Below are 27894 nucleotides of genomic sequence, written 5' to 3'. Positions count from 1 at the left end.
TGATGAGGTCGTAAAATAAGTCACAATGCATCTGGCTCACTGGTTAAACCTGTTATGTATTTTTTCCCGCTTATTCACCGTAGTCCTGTGACTCACAACGAGGTTGATGTAATATCAGTTCCGTCAGAGACCGCCAAACGTTCTAGCGGCAGAGCCTCGTTTTGAGGTTTCCTCGATTTCTAGGTTTCCGTTTGTTAGAGCTCGTTTTACGACAGAGCACGCCGTACGACGTGTTTGCTAGGATTAGAAGAAGCCTAGTGTTGCAATATTCACGTGCATAGACTTATCAAATCATACTGATTAATATTTATGCAACGTAAAACACAACTTTGCAGATTCTGGTACCTTTCGCTATGCACTTACCGAAACAAATCATAAAAAATGCCAATTCAACCTATAAAGTTGAAAAAAACGCGATGAAAGAAAAGCCCGCGAAATCGGAGTTCAAACGTTTCACTAAATTCCCCCCAGCGCTGGGGGGAAAACTGGTTTCAACAGCTGTGCTGCGCTGCCTCCATAACGCATGCGCAGTGAATAGGTTCGAGGAGCTTGAAACAATATGCATGCCCAGCGTCTGAGGTCGTGAGCAGTAGTCTAATCTTGGTTGTGTACACAAACAAGTAAATAATGTACTCGTTACGCAAAACAACTTGTTGATTGTAGTAAACAGTCTCTGTCACAGAGAAAGCTCAGTGTCTGGTTTATTCACACCTGTCTGCTAAAGACAACATGCAATACACAGCTTCAATCATTGACCACGTGCAATTTGAACTTAACACCTATCAGACTATACGACATAAAGAAAATAAGTTGATTTTACGACTCTTGCACCCGAGTCCCGTGTCTGCCACATTATGTAATTAGGCACGTGTGATACACATGGCATGTTTTTATGTCTGTGGGTTGAAAACAAACTACATTCATTTTTTTTCGGATGACTGGATCTGACGGAAACTGGTGCAAACTCTTGTCAGTTTCAAGTCCTGCTTTGTACTTGGACGAATGACAGATTCCAGCCATGCAGTAGTTTACCATCTCTACTGACATGATTTTTTATTTGATCGAGCGCAAATTCAGAGAACATGTATTTTCCAAACCCAACATCTCTATATACATTTTTCATGGATAACGACTTCTTTTCGTGTATATGATTTTGTTTGACAACAGTATATGAATCCATACTGAAACGACGCATCAAGTACACAAAAAGAAGTTGTTATCCATAAAGAATCTTACTTTCTTGTGACTGGCTATACTTCTAAAATGCCCATCCAACAGATCATCTTTCTGTACACACAACGAACCCTCAGCATATATATCAGCAAATGAAACAGCCAATCGGAAGCCGTCGTTACACTTGAGTGCAGATCCACCCGCTATGACTGGGTTCGGTCTCCCGAGGGCTTCGTTTCGGGGAAAGTGAGCCCAAGTGCAAAATATCGCACTTTTGAATCGCGATTGTACGCTTATAATTGTGTTATTTGTTGTTTTTAACAGCAGCAATGTATATTATATGTCATGAATACGTAATAAATGTGTTTTAATTATGTTTGATTTTTTGGTTGCATGTGACCTTTAACTGACATAGTTTAAAAATTCTGGACTAAGTTGCGCAATAGGACGGAACCAAGTAAACAGGAAACGAGATTGTTCTCTAGTGAATGTTTTGACATGGACACCTGCTATTTCAGGTGTTTGGAAACTTTTCAAACAGTTTTCAGAATTATAGAATTGCACAGAATTTACTTTGTGTTAACATAACCCCAAAACACCAAATTTATACTTTCTTTTGTACGTCAGTTTATATGAGTCATTGTTGTATCCACTTGGATACGTGCTCACGTTGGAGAGGACCTACCTGTGATGATTCCATGTGTATTGAGGCTTTTAACGACCGTACACAAAGTTACCCATTTCAAGTTAGGGTATAAAAGCTAGCCTTTTTATTCTCTTACATCATTTTAATCAACTGACAACCAGAAACATGTGTCGTTTAACATCAGAAGGAGAGAGCAATCAGTATGTTACAGATGGAACAGAGCATGTGGCTTGGGCCATGGGATCGGAAGACTTGTCACACGTATATGACAGACTGTCAGTACTGCAGACATGCCAAAGAGCCATAGACTGCAGGTCTCTACTCCACATGAAGGCCGGTATTTACGGGTGTTGCGCTTGAGGAACAGATACGTCACTGTGATGTCATCAAGCGTAAACAGTATTGGACATCCAGTGTGTGACCAGACCATTTAGCATTCATGATCTCTGTGCCGATCGACCTCTTAAGGACATGACGTGCTAACACCAACGTGCCAGATTGGGATGAACCAGAACAGTGCCACCCTGGCAGTTTACTACTGCTACAACTCCAGGACACTAGTTTACTACTGCTACAACTCCAGGACACTAGTTTACTACTGCTACAACCCCAGGACACTAGTGTACTATATATAAATAGCCAAATTAGGCAACATAGGCAACACGGTAGTCGGTATTTGTCACATTCAGGTTTCAGGTCATGGTAACTGTAACACTGAAGGAACAAAGAATATTGAAAGTTCGATCTCACCCATAAATAAGCACCCACTCGCACGTACATACTTCTACGACTTCATATGGAAATACTGAAGCATAAAGTTTCACGTTAACCCGCTCTGATGACTCATGTGAATGGCATCATTACTTTTAAATACTCCATATTATAAAGAGTGAAAGTTCACGATACGCAATTCTTTGTCAACACAAGTAATGGAGGTGTCATCACAGGGCATGAGACATGAGTTCACCGAAGAGTAAACCAAACTGGAATTCTTCTCCTTTCAAAAAGGAGGCGATTACATGGGTGAAATACCGTAGCACCTGACACTGATTCAACTTGACTTCAAGCGTCCTCGGTGTCACTGCATGGCTCGCACGTCAACGTTTATATACACTTCGTTACTGTATTGTCATACGTCTTGACAATTACCTTCACTGTAGGAGAAAGTGGGTGAACATACCCACTGCACACCTTGCCTTTTGGGTGTACATTTGTGTATGGATATTGCCATGCTGTACAGCCGGACTAAAGTGGTGTACAGCCAGGCATATCATTGATGTGGAACGGACGCTGGGGTTCGGTCACCTCTAATGGGATATCTACTAGTATATGGTTACGTATAGTTAGATGGTATAAACCATAGATGGATTCACGCGTTTGAGCTACTGATATGTACAGCACAGTGTCTGTTCACGCATTCCGTGATTACAAAGGCATTTCACATGAAATGTCAGTGTTCAAAACTATCTGGGTCACATTAGTATAATGTAGGCTTGCTCCAACAAATTGTTCCAGCATACTGTTGATATGAAAGTTGGCATTAGCAATGGTTATCTGAAACTGCACTGGTTAGTTCAGGTGTTCAAGAGTCCTAACGCCTCTACAGGTTATCAAAGAACTCACAGTAGCATACATTTTACTGAAATTAATCAGTTAAGCAATCATGGGTTGCTGAAGGCCTATTCTACACCGGACCTTCACGGTCGCTTCACAGAGTGAACTGGAGACAAGGGAAAATAGTGGTCCAGAGACTATAAGACTACAGCTTGTCCAGCTTGACCTGTGCTACTCTACCAATTCGTCTCCCGGTACATCAGTTGGCACAACCGGCAGGTCGAGCTCAGTTCATTAAACAGGGGACCAGGGAATGTTAAACAGTGACCTTGTCTCGGCTGTTACATAATACTGACAATCAAGTGACAGAGGTGCACCCCTTCACAATAACAGACCCAACCTGTGGTAACACGGTCACACAATGCATTAATATTCATTTGATCAAGTCAAGCTGCTGCAGTACAAAGCAGTGTTGATTAAAACTGTTATCACTGCCGTGCCAACCAATACGACTGAAAATATAACTTGCCACTTAAACAGATTTCGTTGACAGGACAGACATTTTATTCCGAGACATCCAGGATTATTCGTTCAAGTACTAGCATAGCCAACTCCGTTGTTACCACTTCTGTTGACCTGGCGGAAATAATGGCTGAGTGAGTGAGTATGACTTTACGCCCCTTTTAGCAATATTCCAGCACACACTCAGCAATATTCCAGTTATATGGCGGAGGGGTGTAAGTGAGTATGTTACCACTTCTGTTGACCTGGCGGAAATAGTGGCTGAGTGAGTGAGTATGACTTTACGCCCCTTTTAGCAATATTCCAGCACACACTCAGCAATATTCCAGTTATATGGCGGAGGGGTGTAAGTGAGTATGTTACCACTTCTGTTGACCTGGCGGAAATAGTGGCTGAGTGAGTGAGTATGACTTTACGCCCCTTTTAGCAATATTCCAGCACACACTCAGCAATATTCCAGTTATATGGCGGAAGGGTGTAAGTGAGTATGTTACCACTTCTGTTGACCTGGCGGAAATAGAGACTGAATGAGTGAGTATGTCTTTACGCCCCTTTTAGCAATATTCCAGCAATATCGCGGTGGGAGACACCAGAAATGTGAGGGAATCGACCCCGAGTCTTCAGTGTGACGGTCCAACACTTTAACCACTAGGCTACCCCCACCGCACCCTTGCAGAAATAGACTCGGCAGGTTGCTATCCATCATGACGATTTCTTACGTCTCTAATCGGTGAATCAGAGCAGAGTCTCGCTGTATCATGCCCTTGCAGCATTTGACGTGGCGTTGTGCTCCGGGCTTATCTTAAATGCATTTATCACGATGTATTAAATAGCTGATATGACTGTAAGTCATTTATTTTTCGCAAACACCTGGTACCTGATTCATAAACGGATGAAAATTATAAGGTCGGAATCGTACAATCGACTGTTGTTTTAGCATTCATTTCTTATAGACGCGGGGAAAGCTGTATTGCTTTTTAGCCAATTCTCAATGTAACGTATAGTTTATGCATTGCCGAGCTGGTACTGGCGACAATCACTGTGAGTATTTTCTGTTATAATGCTTCACCATTAAGTACTGAGGACACTCCCTGAAGGGGTACTGTTCACAACGCTGCCTAGTTGACACAGTCAGCAAAACACCGCATGGTGCTAATGACATCTATGATAGCTGTACTTCAAAATCAAATAACCATGTCTGTCTTTCACATTTAGCTACCAAACATGGGGGGTGTATACTTTCCTTTTCTCGTCAGTTTAGTTGTGTTTTGTTACCCTCGATTACTGTGTGCGTGTTTGTCAGCCCTAAAGGTGTGGGTGTCCACAAAGTCGTGAGACTGTCAGTCCTTCATTGCTTTCCTCACTCAAACATACACACTGTAGATACCAGTGAACGACTGTATCAATGTATTCATTCAGTTCCAAAGAAGCTACCGTAAAAGGGACGAACGAGTTTAGTTTTACACAGGTTTTAGCACTATTCCGGCAATATCATGGCAGGGTACACCAGAAATGGGCTTCACACATTGTATCCATGTGGGGAATCGAACCCGTGTCTTCGGCGTGACCAGCGAACGCTTCAACCCCTTTATAAATAATGTGTTTACAGTATAACATAAGTGTCTCCGATCACTTCATTTACCGTGCCCACGATGTTGTGTGTTTGATAAAATAGAACCAGGAACGGAAACATACAGCTCCTGCCAAAGCATTTCGAAGACAGCTGTGTCCCGCGGGAGATTATCATACCATAATCACGCTGAATTCTTAATGAATTATTTAGGATACATAATGTGTTATTGCTCTCAAACGCGTGACCCGTGAAGGTCCCTGGGTAGAATAGGCCTTCAGCAACCCATGCTTGCCATAAAAGGCGACTCAGCTTCTCGTAAGAGGCGACTAACGGGATCGGGTGGTCAGGCTCGCTGACCTGGTTGACGCATGTCATCGGTTCCCAATTGCGCAGATCGATGCTCATGTTGTTGATCACTGGATTGTCTGGTCCAGACTCGATTATTTACAGACCGCCGCCATATAGCTGGAATATTGCTGAGTGCGGCGTAAAACTAAACTCACTCACTCACTCACTCAAACGCGTACTATGTATACCTATATTTCCATGTTAATCACAACCCGTCAAAATACATGATGGCGCTATGCAAGACTGATAGGCAGGCTGGGAGGTATGGGAGAGGTCAGGTGTGACATATGTTATGATAAGGAATACGCCTTAAAAGTGCTTATTCCAGAACTGTTGGGTTGAACCCCATTTGGGGTTCGAACCCACACCCTCAGAGTCCGGCACCTAATCGCCAGAACACAAAATCACTAGTTTAAGCCGCTCTGCCACGCTGCTTCCGCCTTCAATTTTATATTTTTCTATAGTATGTGTGTCGCAGCCGCAGTGGCTGAGCGGGTTAGGTGTCGATTAGGTGCACACATCTGCGGGCGTGGGTTCGAATTTCTAATGGAACTCAACCCAACGAAAGTTCCCAAATCTGTACTTTACTGAGAATGTCTGATCTCCAATATCAGATACGTATCAAACGGAGCAGCACGTCTATGTGTTGTGACAGCTAATGATCAGATATTTCTGAAGAGTCCATTATGAAATGTACACGTTTACTCTTCACATTTCGCTGTGATAACTGAATTAGGCATGCAATCTTATTAGCTACCCTGAACATTTCTTCCAAGACCACACGATATGAATAAGGTGTCGAAAAGTCTTGCTTGAGAGGCATATTTTAGAAGTTGGAAGTAAATAGGATAACTGTATATAGATGGCGACTTCTTTAATACTGATACACGACGTTTCGATACAGGTTCGTGTATCGTTTTTTCAAAGTGTAAAATAACACTTTTTTTTACACTTTGAAAACGATACAAGAACCTGTATCGAAACGTCGTGTTCCAGTATTAAAGAAGTTGTCATCCATATACAGTTATCCCTGTCGAAAAGTCGTTAAAGACAATGACATATTAAAGCCGTCCCAGCTTTATATACGCCCATGCATTCACGGACTAGCGATGCGTTTGCAGTGGAACACGTTGTTCAATTACAGTTGAAGCTGTCAGAACCTGCATCTGTCCAATCCGGCAAGTTGTTAACGCTGGCATGTATCCTCAGTCCCATGCGTGGCGTGTACATGTATCATCAACTCCATAATCCGGCACATTGTGTAAACTGGATTTAGCCGGTTTAGACACTGTAAGTAAGAACCCGTGCGACAACACTGTTCACGGGAACCTTCAACTGTTCGTTAACTCATGATGAGATTCAAAGAGCTTTACTTCGAGCAGCAAGAAAAAGGCAGTATGTAAGTGTTGACTGCATCTCAGTAAATGTACTGAAATATGTAAATCTAAATCGTAAAATCTAAAAACGAAATGTTACCTTTGTGCAGAAATCCTGTTGCTGATGTGGAAAGTGAAACGTTCAATAAATTAAATTTCGTGTCTCTCCGAATTTTGTAGAGAGAGTGAGCGATGTGAAACGGGTCACGATTGCTATATTGTTTAAGGTATGCTCGTTGTGAGAAACAAGCTTAAAAGTACGACAGGAAAATGTAACGAAAATCATGGTCGTTTATAGCTCACAACTAAGACCCACTGCTACTTTTAATGATGACAAAAAAAACATTATTTAAGCAGTTTCCAGACACAGGTCGCAATGTGACCGATATCGATAGCCACCAATATGAAAACGGATGTAAACTGTCAAAATAATTGTCAGTCTATTTACAAATAGCTAAAGCATACATCTCGAACACAACATGCCTATTCCCAGTGAACATCTGCACTTGCTTTTCATGTTTTGTGAAAAAAACCGAAAATACACGAATATCACGGAAACCGTGCACAAAGTTACCTGTATCAAATTAGGGTATAAAAGCTAACCAGGTTTCTTATTTTACATCGTTTTAATCGACTGACAACCATCGGAGGACTTATCACACGTCTACGACTGTCTGTCAGTATTGCAGACAGGCGAAAGAGTGGTAAACCGAAGGTCACTACATAACAAGAAGACCGGTATTCACGGGTGTCTCACCCGAGGAACCGATACGTCACTGTGACGTCATCAAGCGCCAACAGCATTGGGCATCCAGTCAACAGACAGACTCTGGCCTGACGACTCCGCATTTGTGGTCTCCGTGCCTATCGACCTTTCAAGGACATGACGTTGACGTGCCAACACCAACGTGCCAGATAGAGATGAATCAGTTGAACATCTTGGGGAATAACGGGGACGTCGTAGTCGGAAACGCCAAAATCACTGATGAGGAACGCTTTGGCAGCTGCAATGCAAAAGGAATGGATCCCTCACCAAAACTCAGCTACTAAGTTCGACGTCGGGTTCGGGCCTGCATCACTGCTAGGGGTGGCCACACCCGATTTTGATCAATATGTCCTGCCCAGAAAGTTGTAAAAGCTCCCAGTCTGCATTGGTGATCGAATACCGTATAATGCACCCCGGTGTCATTCGTGTGATAACAGATCGCGAGCTGCGTCGTTTTCCCTCTTGTTATCCATTAAACCCGGGTTTGTTTTAGACCAGAAAATTATTTGGTGGCGTTTCTTTTGGACGCTAGTTTATTTCGAGTATTTCAAGCCGGCGGCTAGCTATTGTCACGGAATGGTTATCATAATACATGGAACGTAATGACCACTTAATCATACAACTTCCTCGTCTACACTGATGTCAATCTGCAGACACATTTCGCTGACTATGATCTGTGTTATGCTTGAAATAACCTGTCAGTCTAATAAAAAGTGAGGTGTGTTACATATACACTTATCCGTTTTTGTTATGTGATTTGTTGGTAGAGTGAGTGAGTGAGTTTAGTTTTACGCCGCACTCAGCAATATTCCATCTATATGGCGGCGGGCTGTAAATAATCGAGTCTGGACCAGACAATCCAGTGACCAACAACATGATCATCGATCTGAGCAACTGGGAACCGATGACACGTGTCAACCAAGTCAGCGAGCGTGACCGACCGATCCCGTTAGTCGCCCCTTACGACAAACATAGTCGCCTTTTATAACAAGCATGGGTTGCTGAAGACCAATTCTACCCTGGACCTTATACAATATACCAATCTGCTCTATGTTTTTTTTTATAGGATGGGTATGCAAGAGGAATTGGTGTAGACAGGGAGTAACAACGTCAAGATGATATGAGAAGTTGGTTGCAATTTACACCGATAGTATTATGAGATGGGAGCACAAAGGTATTACCATATATGTCATTATGTTTTTCAACTTCAAAAACAAACATTAAATCATTTGTTTTGGGTCCCAACATTGAAATAAAACCAGTACATGATCACAGAAGTCAAAGCAAAATGACTGATTGTGTGAGGAAAAATGTATGCATGCACTGCTGCAATGTATAATAAAGTAAAGTGCGCAGATGAAACCCAGCCACTGTTAACTAGCTGAATTAATTACTTATTTCAAATAATCATTATCATGACTTCTATCGGATCCTTTTGTGTATCGCCAGGACTGTCATGCTCTAATGGCGTTAGTACACTGGCCCAAAAAAGAAACGCATAGGTGAAAATCCAATGTTATGAGAGATGATTTATTAACTTAAATTGCACAAAGAGTAATGGAACTTGAGCAATGATAATTCACACGGGTATTAACAAATGTGTGTCAAGACATACACAATCATTCACAGTGGTATTAAGCGTCTCTATTTTCCATGGCATAGTGAGAAAGTCAGTATCTGGTGTGACCACCACGGGCATCAATCACTGCTCTGCATCGCCTGGGCATTGACTGTATAAGACGTCGTATCCGCCTTTGTGGGATTCTTCTCTACTCATCTCGCAACGCATTCACCAACTGTAGACGTGTCTGTGGCTGCGACTGTCGACGTAACCGTTTACCCAATTGGTCCCATAAATGTTTAATTGGGTTCAAATCCGGCGATTTTGAGGGCCATGGAAGAACTGTAATGTTGTTGTTGGCAAGGAAATCCGTGGTAATGCATGCTGTGTGCGGTCTTGCATTGTCGTGCTGGAAAATTTCCCTTCTAGCGTCAATTGTAGGAACAACATGACGGTTCAGATTTTTCATCCCGGTAGCGTACAGCATTGAGATTCCCTTGCACATGCACCAACTGTGTCCTGCCGTTCATAGATATGCCTCCCCACATCATTACACCTCCACCACCGTGTCTGTTGACCTCACGAACGCACTGTCGAGCATATCTCTCATTTCGACGTCTGTAAACACGCATCCTTCCATCATGTCTGTACAGCAGAAAACGTGACTCATCGCTGAACCAGATCCTCCTCCAATTCAAGAGGTTCCATGCCCGAACGTTCCTGCACCACTGAAGACGTGCACGACGGTGATGGGGATGCAGAACAGGTCCTGCATGAGGTCGCATAGGTCGAATTCCATGCTCTCTTAGGCGATTCCTGATGGTTTGTGGAGAGACTCTACGCAGCCCAGGAACGTGATCAGCGGTATACGTAGCAGTGACGGCCCGATTACGCAGATGAAGCACCCGGATGTAGCGGTCTTGTGCTGGAGTTGTCACCCTTGGTCTCCCACTCCTTGGACGGTCTCTGGTCGAGTTGTGTTGCGTGTATCGTTGCCAGAGACGGGAAATCGTGCTCTGCCTCACATTCAGACGTCTGGCAACTGATGACTGACTTTCCCCAGCTTCCAGACGTCCAATGGCTCTATTTCTGTTTTCTTCATTTAACCTTGGCATTTTTCGCGTCGCATAGAAAGAAATTCGAAGAATGAATCGCAACAGGACCTGTCCCCTTTTATAGCCATCATAATCAAGATTGAGATCCTGCATTTGCACGTGCATAATGCTTTCAGATTTTCCCACGTGCAGATTATACAAAGCGTTTTCAAGGTGCTGTGGTGTGGCGAATAATCACCAGAGGTTGTGTTTGTTTGTCTGTTTTGGTTGTATTGACTATAAAAACACTTAATATTTACATTAATTGTCATTCCATTCCATATTTTCCGAAAAAATCTACTTTAAAAATGAGATTTCAGCTATGCGTTTCTTTTTTGGGTCAGTGTATATGGCTTGTGTGTGCTCTAATAAAGTCATGAAAACTATATGACAGGTCAAACTAACCTTTATTCAACGATTCACAAACCGATGAAATAGTGGAACGCCCTGTCGCAAGAGTTCATTTGAAAATATAGCATTTTCTGCGCTTTGGTAATTTCATGTATTGTTACCATAGAGACGTAATCGAAAAAATGTGTCTTATGTATTGAATAGAGCAGTACATTTGTGCTTTGTCCTTTTATTGTGATTGTACGATTAATGGTACACACTTGTTCATGTTCTGCACTGTTTCTGAGCGAGTGAGTGGGTTTAGTTTTACGCCCCACTCGGCAATATTCCCGTTATTTGGCGTCTGTCTGTAAATAATCGAGTCTGAACAGGACAATCCAGTGATCAACAGCATGAGCATAGATCTGCGCAATTGGGAACCGATGACATGTGTCAACCAAGTCAGCGAGTCTTACCACCCGGTCCCGTTAGTCGCCTCTTACGACAAGCGTAGTCGCATTTTATGACAAGGATGGGTTGCTGAAGGCCTATTCTATCAATTCTGATCTTCACCAGCACATACTCTGGTTGCCGTTCCATTAGCACGTGATATATATATAGGGATCTAGGGTAGAAGTATGTACATATCATATATGGTATAATAGTTAAAGATAAGGAATATATTCTTCTGTAATACTATCCCATTTAGATTTTTTCAAAGAACTCACATTAAAAAAACATTTTACTGAAATTAATCAGTTATCAATTCAATCTTACCAATTTAAAATTAAAATTATTGGAGTGCCTCTCTCTCTCCCTCTCTCTCTCCCTCTCTCTCTCTCTCTCTCTCTCTCTCTGTGTGTGTGTGTGTGTGATTTTGTACATGACATCTAGGGAGTACTTACTTTGTATGTAAATGTTAGGAGGAGTCATTTACAGTGTACACATCTACTATTAAATCCACGCATAGTGGTAGATATAAACTGAAGTACAAAAGAAAGTACCCACCTGCTATTTTCGGATTAGTTTCTCAACTAACAACGTCAGTATTTAAAAAAGGTGGTTTAACTGTGACTAAGTAGTCATGGTATTTAAACATTTTGCACATATCGGAAAACAACCCCAAAGTACCCTTTGTGTGTTTCCCGTTTGTTTCAGAAAGATATCCTTTGTAACATTGAACTCAAAGCTAAAACATTACGGCGGATTACAGTAATACCAGGGGATATGTATAAGAAATGGTGTGGTAAAAGAAATGCTTCTTTCAATATATTACTATACTGGACGAAACCAGTCCACGAAATTTTGAAATTATGAATAAATGATGTATTTTTTTATTCACTGACACACCGATAAAATATCAGTCATAAAAATACCAATATCCCTAAGTTATTTTGTCCAGTATATACGTGTTCTGTTAGGGGACATGGGATGTGTCCAGAACAGAAACTCGACCTACAAATGAACAGGCAGGATCAACAGGCGCTTGTGCTGCACGCGCATCTCGCTTCAAGAGTGTATCTCGGTGGGACCAAACACGTCGGGTGAGTTTGAAACAAATTACACCGTCAATTTCCATCTTTATTCAACAAGTTTATCTCAAATTTCGATTCTTATGTAGAGCAGATTAATACCGTCTATAGGACAACATGAAGCACATCGTCAAAATGCAATCAAACACCACCGACGCCCGCCTCAGTTGTTTGACAGGGAACACGAGACCCGAAATGTATAGAGCATGCCTTTCTAGACTAGATCACGAATGATAGTTATCATTTTGCTAAACATTTAAGCTTCTAAAAGAAGTTTGTAAATGGGAAAAGATTGGGCATGAAAAGTCTGCTTCTGAAAAGATTGTCAAATCTACAAAGATTATATATACTGCCAGTATATAAAAAATAAATAAAAGGAAACCGGTTTTCTGTGTGATGAAGGAACGCCTTAATCACTGGGCTATGACACCGCCACACACATCAGAGATCTACACATTTCAGACTATAGCTAAAACTAACTATACTCAAAACGGTAGTTGCAAATGATCAATAGCTGTATTTTAAGCTGTTTTCAACGTTGTTTTCTTCACATTTTGTACATATGCTGTTATTGATATCAACCTGTGAAGATCCGGGTTAGAATTGATCTTCAGTAACCTATGTTTCTCGTAAATGCGATGAACGGATCGGATGGTTAGGCTCACTGACTAGGCTGATCCATGCTATAGCATCCCAGTTGTATAGATTGATGCTCATGCTGTTGATCACTGGATTATCTGGTCCAGACATTTACAGATCGCAGCTACATAGCTGGAATATTGCTGAGAGCAGCGTAAAGCCAATCTGACACACTCATTCATTCATTTACCCGTAATTATGCATGAAGGCGATCTTGTGACAGGTCACTGCAAAATAGGCTATCTGTCATGGACCAGAAAGCCTACATTCGAATGCAAGTAGGGTTCATTTCTTAATGCTCATGCATGGTCCAGTGGACAAGAAAAGACAAACAGTGTATTGAATTTATACAAATTATTCTCGGATGGTTTTGCGGTATAAAAAGTTTGAATTGTCACTTTCCGTTGTCATCGTAAGGTCTTCTATCATGGTGAGTCCCGACTGGTTAACAGATTTGGTTTTATGAGGCGATAGAATGAATCGAGGGTCAGGCTTGGTTGAGAGAATGTCATGCTAGCATTGTGTTGTTGCTCATGACATCGACCACTGTGTCGTCATACTCTGCTAGTTGCATGTCGTCGTAAGAGGCTCCAGAATGGATCTGGTGATCAGTCGGTGACGTGGTTCATAGCATTTTCTCGTATCAACGCCAAGGATTCTTCCCCACACTCTCGACCACTGGGTTGTCTGGTTCATATTCTTCATTTACAGACCACCGTGATATAGCAGTATACTTGCGAAGATCCAGGTTAGAACTCAGAACTGGCCTTCACCAACCACTGCTAATCGTGAAAGGCGACTAACGGGATCGGTTGACCAGGCTCGTTGACTCGTCATCGGATTCCAATTTCGTAGATCGGTGCTCATGCTGTTGATCACTGGATATACTGGTCCAGACTATTTACAGATTGCTGCCTTATAGCAGGGATATACCTGAGTGTTGTGTTAAACAACAAACTAACCATAAAGAAGGAATACTGAACATCGAATAACAAACACTAGATATTTGGCATTTGCATTTACCTTCAGCTAATTTACATCTACCGCCACGACATGAAAAGGCGACGTGAAATGATTACCTGTACAATTAAGCTTAAAATATCTAGAAAAAATCTATTAAGTATATTCACTGAACAAGGACATATTCCAGTGGGCAATTCGATTCAGTTCAATGAACACAAGTGGCTCCACACAGAAATGGGACCAGTGTGCGAAGTGGTTTCAAACCTTTGCCTGAAAGTTAGAAGCCAACAAACTAATTCACCTGTCCGGAATTTAGGTGTAGAAACTGAGCAAAAGATAACAAAGACGTGAAGTACCCTTGTGAAAATTCACTAACCAGTCTGGCCATCGACTGGGAAGACTTCCTGGCTATCTCACACACGGAATCCGACATTTGCCTGTTGAAAATACGTCATGTACGTTAGTCTGGAGACTTAAAAAGAACAACTTGGTGTATTTATGGTTTCGAGTCAGGGAGTGAGTTTAGTTTGTGATGTCCCCCGCCGTGATAACGCTGTGATATTTACTAAATACGGCGTAAAACCATACTCACTCATCCTTGACGGAGTGTCCATCCATTATTGCACGCAATATCTGTCAGTGCGTTTTCAATTCCAAAACTGATTATTTACAGTCCGCCGCCAGGGGGTTGCCTATTGTCTTGTGCAGTGTTGAAAAGATGAAAAATATAAACAAGTATGGACTTCTATCATTAAAGGTGTGGTTTACATATTGTGAATGGCATACCATCTGGAGACACGTGTGGTTAATTTACTTATACTGAACCAAATGGAACACGTTTAGTTTACTACTATTTAGTGTCAGCTCGCTGTTTCCATGCAGTGATAAATCTATCTGTTCATAGCTTTTTTGCCAGTTCTCATTTAATTTATTCCTAGATGGGACTTGTCAAGCAAATGTATCAAGTATCTACCCGATAACGGAATGCATCTGGACCGACGACGGTAAACCTGTTTATGTTAACAACAATAATAACTCCTCAGAAATGACTGATAAATTCCTAGAGCCTAGTGGATGTGAATGAAACTGCCAACAACCTAGTTGAAATTATAAAATGGCTCGATCAAGGGCGGGGCAATATAAACGGTTTGCCGGCATCTACCAGTTCAGATATGAAATCTATTCTTATGGCGATGCGCTGATCGAAAACCGGTATTTTGACATGCATTCGGAAAATTTCGTAGAACTCGAAAATCATCGGATATTTCCTTTTTTCACACCAAAAGTAATGTGAATGTTTTTGAATTCCTCAGAATATATAACTGTAAACAAAACCTTGATAAGTTTCTTCAGAGTCAAAGAATGTTTAGGAAAATTTGTGCGGAGAAGAAAAGTGTCCTTGAAAGGGAGGAAACTGATCGTGTATATTTTGGTTTAAGCAATTGTAAGACCTTCTAAACTGCTGTCGGAAATAAAAAATAAAATATTTATAGGCTGTTGCTCTGTGTCTCTATAATTGTACTACAAATAGGATATGTCGAAATAACCCACTTCGGCCTAACAGGGCATTCAGTGGGATGCGTAAGAGGATATCCAGAAAAGCATGTTTACTCGTAAAATCAGGTAAAACTTACGAAATAGGTGCTGAAAAGAATAGATCAGACTATAAATGGATATTTGGTCGCCCCGCCAGGTATGACGACGGAACGTCGACTCACCTGGCATGAAATGCATGCACTAGGGGTCACCTCAAAGATGTTTTATGCTTTTTCATGCGTGCTGAATATGCCTCATCTACTGATATCTTATAAGTCTTTCTGTCATGAAGTTTATGTTAATATATGTAAAGGCCTATGATACCTGATACCCAGAGACAAGCATCGTATTCAATGTCTCATAATATATAGGTGACATGACCACTCGAGATCGACATTATTTGTAAATTGTTATGACACGCTGTGTACTTACCCAGTTTAATTCCCCTGAAGGATTATCATATCTTAGCTGATTTCTCTATCCCCTACTTGAAAACTAATAAACATAAAATAGTCAATGATCATAATCAAAACATCATACCAACTGTGACATTTTTGCAAAATGTTTGTAGTAAAAAAAAGATGTTTAACAAACTATCATTAAAACATTGATGCAGTTCACTCATTGTTACGAGGGAGGAGTACAGAGAAAGGGACATCCAGGTGTTCGAGAAACACGTGCACCAGTACCGTGAATGTTATTGAATCATTTACCTGTTCTGTGCTGTCTCCATCCTTTTTCGAACACCTGGGTGTACCTTTCTCTGCACTCCTCGCCTTGAGGCTCCATGATAGCTAGATCCTTAATAGTTTCAAAACAAAAGTTGATCTTTTTACGACACCCATCGTTTATAATAAAGCTTAGTCTAATTTCAAAATGGATATTTAAAAGGTGTCCTTTGTAAGACAATATTGTTTGCATAAAGTCATGGTCTGTAAGTTCCAAATAAGTCGCTTTTGACTTTAAAAAAATCCGTATTGCTCATTTCTGCACATCAACGATGTGTACGATAGCACTAGGTAAAATCCTTATTGAAAATTAAACACAAAGCAAGTAGCATCACACCAGAGGTTTGGTAGCAGTATGTTAATTGTCTTCTGTATCCTGAAACAGGAATCTGTGAATTTGACCAGTCTGCAGAGCAATTTATTAAACGACATGGTCATATGAATTGTGGAAGTTGTAACAATTCAACTATGTTGTCTGCAGACATTACTGTGAGGGAGATTATTAATGCTGTTGATTCCTTAAAGCAATATGAAGCTGCAAGCATAGGTGGAATTCTATCTGAATTCTACATAAAGTCTCCTTATGTTACGCCTTATATTCAGTACTTTTTAATTTCACGTTAAAAAGTGGAGTATTTCCTGATTCTCTGAATGTAGGAATGGTATTTCCATTATTAAAAAAGGGGGTTTAACAGATCCAAACGATTATATGGGTATATCGTTATTGAATGTCCTTTGTAAAGCGTTTATGTGTGACACAGGACGTAGAATGAGGGCGTGAATAGACGTAAATAATGTTATCTCAAGGACTCGGTCCGGTTTTCGGCAAGGCGATTCTACCACGGATAATATGTTTGTACTACTGTCATTAGCACAAAAATATCACAGGAAATGTACACATCGTTTTCACGTTAAATTTGTTGACTTCAGCAAGTCATTCGATTCGGTTGATAGAAAGAAATAGCTTTAACAACTACTCCAAAGTAGTATATTCATGGAAAGCTTTTTAGAAAAGATAACATTTTAGAAAACATCTACAAGAATATTTTTTTGGGCGTTAAGAGTATCGATCGGTATGTTTGACACATCAACTGGAGTTAGACAAGGTTGAATACCATGTCCTCTCTTGTTCATCTTCCTTATAAACTAGCTAGCTGTTGATCTACAAAATAACGATTCTTGGGGCATGTTTGTGGATGATGGTGTTGAAATTATCAAATTACTTCTTTTTTCCTGACGACTTTGTATCAGTTGCACAGTTAGTTCCTGGTCTGCAGAGAAAGTTGAATGCTCCTGAGTTACTTTGAAATACATAGGCATTAACTCCCAGTAAGGAAAGGTCTAACATCACTGCTGTTCGTAATGGCGGAAAACTTCAATCGACTGAGAAGTGGTATATTAATGACAACAATCAAGTACTTATAAGTATTTAGGTGTGATCTTTTCATCACGACTGTGTCGGTCAACAGACCAAGCATAAAAGGTTATTTACAAGCTTATGGAACGTCCCACAGATCTTCCGTTGAAGGTTATTTTGACCATATTTGATGCTAGAAGTGCACCAGTTGCATGTTGCGGCAGTGACATATGGGGTTTTACGTTTCGTGAAGTACAGAAGAAGTCCAGAATAACTCCTTTAAACAATATTTCGGTAAAAGCGGAAGATCATCATCAACGGCGGTTCTCTGTGAGCTCGAGTGGTACCATTGGTGGAGACTGATTCCAGTGGACTCGACACAAACGTCTCATGCTTGTTATGACATGCTTAAAGCGCAGGATGAAGCTGGCAATGTAATCAGGGCTTCACATGTCAGAATGTTGCTGTTTCAAACTGTCTGTTCATATGCTTGGATTTATCAAGAATGTGGAAATGCATCGCAATATATGACTTTGTTTAAACTGACATGTCTTAATTTAGATATTCAGTCTTGGTATTGAAAAAACAACAACTGAGTTATCTTCATTCCTAAAACGCATTCTTCGTTCTTGAAAAAGAAAAGTATTTAAGTGCTGATATTGATAGGGATTTGACTAAAGCCTGTCGCATAGTTTGAAAATTCAAAAGGTACATTTTAATAAATACACTGCTCATTCTGGTTTAATGTGTGAGCGCTGTAGTTCAAGAGTTACTGAAGATGAGTTTCACTTATGTTCTTGTCTGTCCTTTCCTTAAGGAAAGTCGGACAAAACTCATGCTAAATGTTCTTCGTCATGATCCAACACAACGAAAGTTTCTTCAACTCATGTCTTGCACAAATGTAAAAGCAATCAAAGGTTTAGCCATTTACCTGAAAAGAAACATGTATGTTTGTAGTTGATCTCCTACATCAAATGTACATGTATATCCATTATTTTTTAATATGTATGAATTAATTTGTATTTGTACTCGCGGCCCCAAATACCGACAAGTCTCCCTCTTGTGTGGTGTTCGACCAACGAAAACAATAGCTGCAACAACAAAACCAAAACAAACCTACGTCACAATACAAACACTCGTCTTACACGTTTAAAATATATACGATATCAGTAAGTCGATTTCTCGTTGTAGGCAACATTCCAAACGGGTGACACTGAAAGATATCCTTTCACAATTTCCAGGAGCTCAGATGTCCTTACGAAAGTTTGCGAACAGATGGAACAGGAACAGGAACAGGAGAAAACTTGCCAAACTGCAACGTGTGTTCTAAAGGGGAGATACTAGTACTCGGATTTTCTACAATACAAATTGAACATTGTTCAGTCACCTGCTCTCAGCTCTAAGCAGTGACAAGACCTGGGTTCGATTCCCCAGATGGGTAGAATTTGTTAAGCCCATTTCTGGTGTCCCCTCTTGTCATATTACTGGAATATTGTTAAAAGCGACGTGATAGTAAACTCACTCACTCTAAGCTGTGACCCTTCAGCAAAGTTGTGGATATGCTTGATTACACTTCAACACCACCCTAGTCCACACGCATCACTGATGAAGTCGAGACCGTCATCAGCTGTGTCCTGTCTCCGGTCCATGGATTCAGTTGAGTGTTAACGCAGAATAACGACGTGGCTTCGCGTCATTGACTACATACATTGACTCTCTCGACGGAGGATATACGACATGCTAACTCTTCTGATGGTCTCCCTCCCCGCTGTGATAGCCGGCTTCAGCCTAAAAATCCTGCACACCAACGACATCCACGCACGATTCGAGCAGACCAACACAGGCAGCGATCAGTGTTCGGCCGACGATGTGGCAGAGGGGAAATGTTTCGGTGGGACAGCGCGACTGGTGACCAAAGTCCGAGAACTGCGTTCCCTCCACCCCAACACCATCCTTCTGTCTGCAGGGGACGAGTTCTCTGGGACGTTGTGGTTTTACAAGTACCGTGGTGCCGTTGTGGCCAGATTCATGAATCTGCTGCAGTATGACGTCATGGTGAGTAAATAAAACTTGTGTATTGTGACGTCATAATGAATACATGAACCGTTGCAGTATGGATACATATAGTTTTAGCGATATATTTTTGGTCAGTTAATATTGTGCGATACCCAATATCATTAGAGTAAATGAGGTGTACTCTACAGCTTGTCTGAGGGCAGATTTTATAAGTTGCTAACTGGTCACGATGTACCCTCGATGCTTGGTTGATGTAGCCTCGATGTTTGGTTGATGTACCCTCGATGTTTGGTTGATGTACCCTCGATGTTTGTTTTTGTCCCTTGAGCCCTGCTAAAAAGAAATACCATGCAATGATTTAATGATTCATAAGACATTTCCGTGCAGCGTGACGCCACGACAGCAAAAATAACGCTGAACGACAACGGTCGTTATAAGCATATCTGGCTTCTCTTACTTACAATGAAAACGATGAAAAAACATATAACAATACACAGATAGTCAGAATCATTCTGGTTACTTACATTCCATATTATGTTCATACGATCCCTGAATAAACTGAAGAGTCCTGGGGTGGAAGATCATGATACTGAGAGCAGGTAATAGGAAAATGAATTAATTTTCGCCCTCAAGTACATTGTTGTTGGACATGGTCAAACAATAGTTGCATACTCTCTCCTCTCTAGTAATTCCTGACCATCTCCCTGATTCAATAGCGGCATCATGATTTGTACATCAGAATCTGGTTAGAGCTGCTCTGTATCTGTCTGTTTGCACTACACTAAAATGAATTCCATTTCAAATAAAGTTATGTATTGGCAATAAAAAGTTACCTTAGTGCTTTCTGTCGTATTTGCAGACCACTTTTGTCTCCAGCAGTCAATGATTCTCTGCTTGAAGATGGTTAAAAATAATGATTTATGTCCATCGCCGTGATTTTCCCACAAGATACCAAAACCATAAGAAAGTATTCTCGAGACCTGATGTACAATTCATTGCTTTCCACATTAGCCCTTCTTCTGAATACAACAATTTTAGTTTTGTTTAAATTGATTTTCATTCCATATCTGTCATCAAATTCTACTACACAGTCGATGCTTGTCTGCAATTTCCCAACAGTCTCTCACGTTAGAAATGTCATCTGCAAACATCAGAGAGGTTATGGTGTCAAACAGTTCGTTTACAAATATTCCCTGGCCTTGAGCATACCTGTCAACTCGTTAATGAAGAGAGTGAAGATCCAAGGACTAATCGTACATCCCTGACGTGTGCCAAATGTACAAGAGAAATAATCAGTTAAAGTTAGTGAGTTGCTATTGGCAACGGTGTACATAGAAAGTAATAGAGATTGCTTAGCCAATCAGAAAGCGACATTCATATTTGAGGTAATATAATGAATTATGCGCAGCTTCTGTATGTGTAAATATTATACATTTGTCTGTTGCTGGATTAATATAACTAATCTGCAGTAATCTGCTTGCTAGTTTTATGTCCCGTTTTAATCCGGTTTAGTAGTAACACGCCGTATCGATAACACCATTTGGGTTCCTTAGCATTTTTTACGATGCATAAAACCTGAAAAGCACAAGGAGTTTTTTACGTTTATTTATCATCAATGTGAATAGACTGACAATGAGTTACCATGTACTCCACATCTCAAGACCAATTGTATACCTGACTGACACCTAAAAAGTCCCGGGGTTGAATAGACCTTCAGCAACCCATGCTTGCCATAAAAGACGACTATGCTTGTCGTAAGAGGCGTCTAACGGGATCGGGTGGTCAGACTCGCTGACTTGGTTGGCACATGGCATCGGTTTCCAATTGCGCAGATCGATGTTCATGGTGTTGATCACTGCTTTATCTGGTCCAGACTCGATTATTTACAGACCGCGGCCATATAGTTGGAATTTTGCTGACTGTGGCGTAAAACTAAACTCAATCACTCACTATACCTGACATAAATATAACTTTGTTGTCCAGAGCCCTGGTTACTTGGCTAAGTATTAATTCCGTGGTACGCAACACCTTATCACAGAATCTGTAGCCGAAACGGTTGAGATTTTGACAAATACATAGAGCACGTTTTCTTAATCATGATTTTTCAAAGAAAACGGCCATCTCGGATAAAGCTGCACGTGTAGGTTCAGGATATTCTGAGAAGTTGTTATGCTCCTATCGTCTTTGTTTTTTCTCTTTCTCCTTTCTAGACGCTGGGTAATCACGAGTTCGACCTTGGTATCGACGGGTTGATACCTTTCATGAACGACCTCAACTTCACCGTGGTCAGCGCCAACATCAACGTCACTGCAGAACCAAGGATGTATGAAAAGCTGATGAAACACACGGTGTTGGGTGTCGGGGGTGAACGTATCGGGGTTATTGGGTACACATCTAGAGAGACACCAGAAACCTCTCGACCAGGTCAGAGCCCTAACTGTATATCCAGAATTAATACAAGCCGGACAAAGAGTTACAATTTGACCGGTTCAGTCAACACATAAAGTAGAAAGTTTATCGATTTTGGTATTTATGAATATGTTTTACTTCCAGGTCCAAACCTCAAATTCGAAGATGAAGTTGCAGCAGTCCAGAAGGAAGTTGATGTATTGACGTCACAGGGCATCAACAAGATCATTGCCCTTGGTCACTCGGGCTTTAATGTTGACCAGAGAATAGCAGCAGAGGTCACTGACGTAGATGTGGTGGTCGGTGGTCACACCAACACTTTCCTTTACACAGGTGAGCACGCCCACGCCCACGCCCATATCCATGCCACATCCACGTGACGCCCACGCCATACCACATCCATGCCACCCCAAACATTACTAAATGCAGTGAACGCACATTCACTCACATAAACATATTTGTAAACAAGTAAGTACGTCCATGCTTTTTTTCGAAAAGTTGAAAATGCTTCCTGCCAAAAACGATGCACGTCAAGGGCGGTGGGGTTGCCTAGAGGTTAAAGCTTCCGGTGGTCACGCCGAAGGCCCGAGTTGGATTCAACATATAGATACAATTGTAATTTATATATTTGTGTGAAGTCCATTTCTGGTGTTCCCAGGAATATTTTGCTACAATCGGCGTGAAACCATACTTACCCACTCACTCAATGCACATCAAGTCAAACCTGAAAATGGATTGTCATTTTGCAGGTGACCACCCGTCCATTGAGGAACCGGAAGGAGAGTATCCCCATGTGGTCACCCAGTCAGGTGGTGCCAAGGTTCTCGTGGTGCAGGACTATGCCTATGGGAAGTATCTTGGCGATCTACAAGTCACCTTTGACCCGGAAGGTGTCATCACATCATGGGGAGGTAACCCAATCCTTCTGGACAACAACACAGCACAAGGTTGGTATCATATGAAGTCAAATCACAGTATAGTATGAATGAAAGGTCGGGGAAACAGGGAATCGAGATATTTCATTTAATAAATGTGGTACTGCCGAGAGGTTTTTATATATCATAATCATCAGATGTTATGGGATCTGATGGATAGTGTGAGGAGATGGCTCGACCAAACCAACGGCATCTTCTTTCAGTAAGAACATCACCGAGTTCATCGTGGCGAGTTTTGAGTTTGACGTTGACATAAAGCGCAATATGAAACACTACCATTGAATTGAGCAAAAGGATGATACTGTACGATATTTAAAGAAGGGTCAGTGCAGAATGCCTTTCATAAACGAACGGAGATTATCTAGAAGCACGTTATTATCGTTTCAGACCAGATTACCCTAGAGCTGATGCAGTCATACAAAGAGGGCGTAGCTAACGAGTCGGGCAAGGTGGTATCCAGAAGTCATGTGCTGCTGGACGGGGACAAGAGATCTTGCAGGGTCAAAGAGTGTAATATTGGTAGGTTAAAAGCTAGATACGTTTATGCAATGTGTTTACCCGTGAAGGTCTGGTAGAACAGGCCTTTGGCAACCCATGCTTGCCATGAAAGGCAACTCGGCTTGTCGTAAGAGGCGACTAACGGGATCGGGTGGTCAGACTCGCTGACCTGGTTGGCACATATCGATTCCCAGTTGCGTAGATTGATGCTCATGCTGTTGATCACTGGATTGTCTTACTTACAGACCGCCACCATATAGCTGGCATATTGCTGAGTGCGGCGTAAGACTAAACTCACTCACTCATTATGCAATTTGTCACTTGTGGTTGCCATTTTGTTGTCATTGACTGCCAGAAGAACTAATTACTCGACAGCTGTCATCAAAGCTGTAGAGCACAGATCTGCTGTCCTCGAATAGTTCCAGGACAGGAATCCAAACTAACACACAACACCACCTGCTCCATGTAAAGGGTTCAATAGCATGTTTCTTCATCCTCCAAGTCAATATGGCACCACTGCCCTTACCCACAACACTGTCCTATAACCCTAAAAGTCCCGCCCTTTGAGTATTCGAATTCATACGTTGCTGCGCCAACTATTCGGGGATGGGAGACGCCGAAAATGAATAAAAAACTTACTTGTTCATTTCTCCTCGCTCCCTAGGTAACCTTATAGCGGATAGTATGGTGCACCGAAACCTGAAGCTAAGCGACTCCTTGGAATGGAACCACGTGACCATCGCTTTCATGAACGCCGGCGGCATCAGGACGTCGATTCAGAGAGGTAAGGTCATGGTCTACTGACTGACACAGTTCTCACTAACCTTATTAGCGAACCTTATTAGACAAGTGTCATGGTACCTTTCATACGATTAATAATTTTTGGTGCTAAATTAGTACAATGGAAGCTGTCTAAAGCGGCACTCATCGGGACTGAAGAAATAATCGAGTTTAGACAACGTGCCGGATTGTAGAGCTGATGATAAATGTTCAAGCCACAGATGGGACTGAGATTTTATGCTGGTGCTGACACCTTGCCGGACTGTACAGATGCCGGTTTCGACAGCTTCCATTGTAGAAATGTACGAAATGGAGTCTGCTATGTTAATGATCTTTAGTTTAGAGGCAGTAGCACCGATGAAAATCTAGAGCGGAAAACCAACATTAAACAACTATTCAGATAACCATCAACACATGGTAATGTTTTTGGAACTACATGCAGTGGAGCGTTCATATGGTTCTATTGATGATATGCTCAGGTGACGTCACAATGGATGACATTTTGACCGTTCTGCCTTTCCGGAACACCGTGGACATCGTGGAGCTTCTGGGGAGACATGTCCGGGAGACGCTGGAGTTCGGGGCGTCCAAGTGGGTGGAGACAGGCAACCTGTTTGGGGGGTTCTTCCAGGTGTCAGGTGTGTTTCTTCGTGGTTAAAGTAATTTTTAAGCTGTGGGCAATCCTAGTGGTTAAAGAATTCTTTTGTTACGTGGAAGACCTGGTTCGATTCCCGACACAGGTACACTGTGCGAAGCTCATTTCTGGTGTCCCAGGCTGTGGTATTGCTGTAACATTGCTAAAAGGCCATGTCAAAAAGGCGGAGTAAAAGTAAACTCACTCACTTACTGTATGGTAATTTTCCCATAGTATCGAGACAGTAGCAACTTGTTTACGTAACGCAAAGCATACCCTCCTCGTATTTACATAACATATATAAAACCTGTTTTTCTGTTTAGACGTTATCAGAAAGCCTCAGATGATTGTTTTTTTAAAGAATGGTCAGGGACACAATCTCTTGTACAAAATATTTTAGACATGTTTGATCAGTTCTTCAGTTCGTCTCGTCAGGTATGACAATTGTGTACGACATGACGATGCCTGTGGGTCAAAGGGTAATAGAGGTGAAGGTCAGATGCACCAACTGTTCCGTGCCCCAGTACGTGGATCTGAATGACTCCGAGATATATAAGATCATCATGCCCTCATTCATTGCCAGTGGTGGCCACGGATATGACGTCATTAACAACAACAAAATCCAACATCACCTGATCGGTAAGAGTCAGCTCTGTTGGTAGCTGTTCACTGTTTACACTGAGCTATTTCTTTGTACACGATTGTATAACATAGGTGAGCTGTGGTAGTGTATTACCTACCAAATGTAGGCATATATTTGCAATACAAGTTCAGTTTTGATTCTCTTTTCGAATTCATGTTTCTAATTGCCACTTTTTGTTCTTTATGTTTGTCGGCATCGAACCTTCGAAAGGTATCACTTGTTTTCCTCCATCGTTAACGGGATGGTGGGGTAGCCTAGTGGTTAAGGCGTTCGCTCGTCACGCTCAAGACCCGGGTTCACGTCCCCACATGGGTACAATGTGTGAAGCCCATTTTTGGTGTCCCCTGCCATGGAATATTGCCAAAAGCAGCGTAAAAGAATAATCACTGACTCTCGCCAGCATTAATTGGAAAGGTCAAAGCATAACTGGGGTGAACGCCCGCTGAACTCACTGTCTGCAAGGTTTGTAGCACGCCAGTTTTTATCCACAAATTTGCTTGTTTTGGGATGCATTTAATGAACACGTTTCTGGTGTTTGTTGTAGGGGATGTGGACAGCGACATCTTCCTTGAGTACGCTAAAGCCTTCTCGCCCATCTCAGCAGGTCTAGAGGGTCGCATCACACATCGGAAGGTGCTCATGTGTCCATGTCATCTCGGCTCATTCTCGCCACAGCTCCTAACATCGACAGTCTGTGTCATAGCTGCGGCTTGCTTCTACTCGTATCGTAGACTTTCCATGGTGATGAAAATTGTTTCCAGATCGACTGAAATGTTTTCGTCCTATTTTGAATGCGTTTGACCGTCGCGGATCATGATTGGATTGTGTTATGGTATGCGCGTGACCATCACTGGATGTGACTGAATGGTGTGCACTGGAGCTGTGTGGCCAACAGCATATGTGACTAGATAGCTTTGTGTGACATGGTAGTCTTGTATAAAAGTGTCATGGCTCGATATACCATACCGGTATAGCAGCACATTGCTTATACCATTTTAGCAAGCTTTGTGTGCCAACCCGATCACCGCAACATATGTCATATTTGGGATTTCACTTTCTTAGTATCACCGATCACTGATTTTCAGTGATCCTTTCGTATACTCCCTACTGTTTTGCCTTAAGTAGGAATGGAATCTGTTTTCGTGGATGAATAGGACAGGTTAATATCTGGCGTTGACGTTTGAAGTTAATGATATTGTTATGTTACCTTATTGACTAACGGGTTATATCATCATGTGATGTGACTAGACAGTGTAGGGGAAAGTGTTCACGATCACGTGATGTGGCGAAGGGGAAAGTTCGTTACTCACCAGAGATGTGAGGGGAAAGTGTGAATTCCTACTGTCTCGAGTGTTTGATGGAGATAAGACCAGACAGTGTGTCTGTACCTCAAACACCGACCACAGTTGGAACATCCCATATCAGGACTAATTGTTTTTTGTTTTTTGATGTGTTCTTGTTTAGTACACAAATGCGCGTTGGAAAACCAGTTATACCCTTAGCGTTGTGATATATTGTCATACTGTCCCTTCTGTTTCCAACCAATTGTTTTGAAGATCAGATGTGTTAACTCTTATTGTGTTATATACCACTCGTTGTACTCTCTGAATCGGCGAATAAGCGGACAGGCCAATGTCAGGCGCTGACGTTTGAAATTCAACATATTGTTGTTACCATAAACTGTTGATTATCGGGTCTTATCATCAACCCTTATTTGTGTCTAATGTCATTGTGTTATTTATCTTGTCACTGATAGTTCCCGAGATGAGTCGTGAGGAGTTGCTGCAGCTGCAGCATTAAGTGGGGACGACGTTTATCCGATACGTGGTTGTGTTTGTGGTTGTATGATTTAAGGGGAAGTTGGGCCGGGAGAAGGATCAAGTAGCCAATACCCGACGGTTTCGCCGAGTTGTCCCCCCTTTATTGTCGTCTCAGCAAGTGGACTGTTTACTGTTTGCATCCACTCTATGGTTCGTTCACGGCGCAATGATGTAGCCGTAATCTCTCTTCACGTAATAAGCACAAGTGGAAGAAATTGTTGGATTTAAATTTATTATTTTGCTACCAAATCAAAACACTGATCCATCATTAACACCGGACCACTTTTCAGACGTACACTGTAGATTGCAGTCTTTGAAAGAAAAGGCATGGCAGTTGAGATACGTTCGTTGTGATTGCGAAACACATCATTCTACATGAACCGGAGAATTCATATATTGTAATTTGATAAAATAAAAAGTAGAGTATCACGCCGATGAAATCATGGCCCCACTGACATGAC

At 41.7% G+C, this 27894-nt stretch overlaps 1 protein-coding gene across 1 annotated transcript; it reads left to right on the top strand.

Annotated features, from left to right (window-relative positions):
* Positions 1-12389: 12389 nt before the first annotated feature.
* Positions 12390-27851, top strand: LOC137286573 (snake venom 5'-nucleotidase-like). Its single transcript, XM_067818517.1, has 10 exons — positions 12390-12487; positions 18940-19753; positions 21925-22138; positions 22268-22456; positions 22873-23070; positions 23446-23577; positions 24221-24340; positions 24816-24974; positions 25406-25609; positions 26158-27851. The coding sequence occupies exons 2-10, from the start codon at positions 19436-19438 to the stop codon at positions 26412-26414; spliced, it is 1791 nt and encodes a 596-aa protein (XP_067674618.1). The 5' UTR covers positions 12390-12487; positions 18940-19435; the 3' UTR covers positions 26415-27851.
* Positions 27852-27894: the final 43 nt, after the last annotated feature.

Source organism: Haliotis asinina, chromosome 6 (assembly GCF_037392515.1).
Source record: "Haliotis asinina isolate JCU_RB_2024 chromosome 6, JCU_Hal_asi_v2, whole genome shotgun sequence".
In the NCBI taxonomy this organism is placed as follows: domain Eukaryota; kingdom Metazoa; phylum Mollusca; class Gastropoda; order Lepetellida; family Haliotidae; genus Haliotis; species Haliotis asinina.
This window is presented reverse-complemented; position numbering and strand designations above follow the sequence as displayed.

What these genes read in the sequence shown, in the direction of transcription:
- LOC137286573 (XM_067818517.1), top strand. Translation starts at nt 19,436, where the DNA reads ATGCTAACTCTTCTGATGGTCTCCCTCCCCGCTGTGATAGCCGGCTTC. An exon ending in TGCTGCAGTATGACGTCATG is followed by an intron (nt 19,754 to 21,924) that starts GTGAGTAAATAA and finishes TCTCCTTTCTAG; the next exon opens with ACGCTGGGTAATCACGAGTT. An exon ending in AATCCAACATCACCTGATCG is followed by an intron (nt 25,610 to 26,157) that starts GTAAGAGTCAGC and finishes TGTTTGTTGTAG; the next exon opens with GGGATGTGGACAGCGACATC.